General features: G+C 36.3%; 1 protein-coding gene across 1 annotated transcript; it reads right to left on the reverse strand.

Annotated features, from left to right (window-relative positions):
* Window positions 1-1373: 1373 nt before the first annotated feature.
* Window positions 1374-2009, reverse strand: LOC129944810 (uncharacterized). The gene has a single exon (XM_056054474.1). The coding sequence runs from the start codon at window positions 2007-2009 to the stop codon at window positions 1374-1376; it is 636 nt and encodes a 211-aa protein (XP_055910449.1).
* Between the last annotated feature and the right edge of the window lie 1213 nt (window positions 2010-3222).

Here is a 3222-nt window from a genome sequence, read left to right on the forward strand (position 1 = left end):
TCCGGCTTTCCGAGTTACGAGGTCTTTAATAATATTCTTTATGTTTTCTTCGTTAACAAAAGCATTTGATGGTGTTGTCATATTTAGAGCATTTGGACTTTGACGAGATCATTTGTCTCCCTGTCACCTAAGTTTTGTGAAACCAAATGGTTTTTTGAAAAATTCCTTGCAAGTTCTTCAGCCTTTTTCATTGTCGGTGAAGTATATTGACGTCGAGTCCTTTAGAAATGGAAGAGTTCTATTTTTATTTTTAACAATTTTAATGATATTCCAAAAAGGTTTATCGTTTTATCTAGAGAACTTAGCTTTTTATTCCATTCATGGTTCCGATGTTTCATAAGCTTATTTGTTATCATCTTACTGAAATAAGAAACCATTCTTCTAGAGAAGGGTTGACGATAACGTTGCCAATTCGTTTGATGGAGATTTTTCAATTTGATTAGTTCTAGTATATTAGATGGTAATTTTGTATGTAAAGTTTCTCTCTTTACTCTTTTAGGCACACTTTCATCTATTGCAGAGTTTATTTTTTCTGTAAAGTCATGAATCAAAAGATCCACATTATCTTTACAGTTAATATTTTCGAGCTGTGTAGGGTTACTTTGGATTTTTTTATTGATTTTTCTTCTAAAGCAAAAACCAGTTTGCTTTTTTAAGATCTTGAAAGTATTGCACATTTTTTTCACCCGACCATAAAAGGTCACAAAAAACAGGATTATGGTCAGAGCTGAGAGCTTGAAAACTAGTTGGTTGGGATATAAGACATGGTACATTTGACACAAACAAGTCAAGAACAGAAGGACTACCACGTGAACCTGAAGGATAATATGTTGGACAAGGAGGGTAAGAAATATTAATTGGAATTGACAAGGGCAGACTTGCTAAGATATTTCCCCAAGCGTTAGCTCTTAAACATCCCCAATCTCTATGGCGACAGTTAAAGTCACCGCCTATCAAAAAACCACCGCTAATTGTAAAAAGCTTTTTTAAATCTTGGGTTAACCATTTTCTTTTGAGTTCAGAAGAAGTTCCACCGGGAAAGTACACAGACAAAATTTTTATTGATGTTTGGTTTTTAAGCATAATTTTGATACCAATACTTTCAACAACTCGTGTCGGAATTATTGGTAAAAGCGAATGTCGAATTGACCTCCGTACTATAATTGCAAACCCCACCACCCATTTGATCAACTCTATCCAACCGATAGTATTTGAAATTGGATGATGGAAGTTTGATTACAGAACTTAGCCAAGTTTCAGTTAGTAGTGCGATGCCAATGTCATTACTATTCAGAAAATTTAAAAACTCTTGAAACTTATTTCGAATGCCTTTAGCATTCCAAGTTACAATTTGTATGTGTGTGTCTGTCATATTACTTAGCATTGGATTTTGAATACAAAAACTTATTTGCTAAACGTGCGATCGCATTAAATTGATCTACTCTAGTTTTACAAACAGATAAGCTATTAATCATTTCAAAACAGAGAGCATTTAATTCATACATAGAAAAGAGATTGACATTCGTATCAACATTGTTGTTGCCAACCATGTTGCTAGTTGTGGTTGCATTGGGAGTTGAGTGTTGAGTGAGTGATGAGTGAGAATCCCACGCGATATGAGTGGGAGAAGGGTTGGGCATATGCGAGCTTGAGTTCGCGCAGCTTTTATTCGGAACATCAACACGTCGCTTGTGCGGGAGTGGGAGCATAGGAAAGTCATTTATTGATGACAGTGAAACCGGTTTTAGAACAGAGTTAAATGTAGGCTCCGCTTGTGGTGGTGAAGCATGAGGTGATGAGTGACGATTTGGTGTTCGAACAGCTGATTTCTCTCTTATTTGCAGATATTTAATTCTACTGATGCATGATGGGTCAGTAGACTTATGATTCCCACTGCAGTTGGCACATTTTACAGCAGCAGCATTGTCGCATTCAGATGTGTTATGATGGCCAGCGCAATTGGCACAAAAAGTTTTAATGTGACAATTTCTTTGCCCATGCCCAAACATTTGGCAATTGTGGCATTGTGTGAGCTTACCTTTGATTTTCTTTTGGAAATTCCAATTCACTTGGGTGTGAAGAATAGATCGAAAATTCTTTTTAACATCAGTTAATTTAATAGATCCATTCATAAGAGACACAAGATAAAAGGTATCAATGTAATGATCATAGTTCTTAGTTATTTTTTTTACTTCAATGCACTGAAGACCGAGTGAAATAAGTTCATTTTTAAGAGAATCTATCTCTAAATCTTCTAAGCCGTATAGCACAACTTTAAATGATTTTGTTCCTTTTAAATCGTGAGTGAAATATTGACAATTTTCATCTTTGAGTTTTTTTATCACTATATATTAAATGATGCAAGCGATTCACACACTATCTTTATTCCAATTGAAAGTTTTTTGATTGAATAATCGTTCACTTTTAATGTTTTCATGAGCGCGTGAATATATTCTGGCGATTTTCGCAGAACTTTAATTGGTGGCACATATTATACATTTTTAGCGGGAGGTGGTTCTAAGTCTTCCATATCCGAATTGTCAGTATCTGGATGACATTGAAGCGGGGTAAATCTATTTTTATATACAGGATTCATCGTTGAACACAATTTTTTATCCGAGGACAAGTGTTTGTCCCCGGGAACCGGCGATCTTATACGTTTGGGAATGGTGTCTAACGAAAGCTTACGAATAGAAAAAGAACACGTCTTATGCAATCGAAAGCACAGCTTAAACTGACGATGCTTTGGCTGGTCAAAAATTCCTTTGCTTGAGCCGATGTGTGAGAGCTTGCATTTTCATGATGAAGAATGATTCGCCTCTTCTTTTGATTTTTCGAATTTCTCCGATGACTTCTAGCAAACAAATGGTCGTATACCAATCAGAATTGACTGACTTGCGTTGCTCTAACGCTACTGTCTCCACATGACTGGTAGATCCGAAAAAGCAGGTAACCATTTGTTTCGATGTGCTTCTTCCGCGAACAACTTTTGTTGGCTTTGGCTCATTATGGAAGACTTATACAGTCGATTGCTGTTTTGTTTCGGGCTTATACGCATAGATCCATGATTTGTCACCTGTGTAGATATTTAACTCTGCCTTTGATGCACTTTGACCGTACCACCATTTCCTTGCACCAATCTACACGACCTTTCTTTTGAGCGTTTGTAAGGTTATGCGGGATCCAACGCGAAAAAATCTTTTTCACGGCAAATGTTCATGT

The sequence above is a fragment of the Eupeodes corollae genome, chromosome 2 (genome assembly GCF_945859685.1).
Source record: "Eupeodes corollae chromosome 2, idEupCoro1.1, whole genome shotgun sequence".
Taxonomy (NCBI): Eukaryota; Metazoa; Arthropoda; class Insecta; order Diptera; family Syrphidae; genus Eupeodes; species Eupeodes corollae.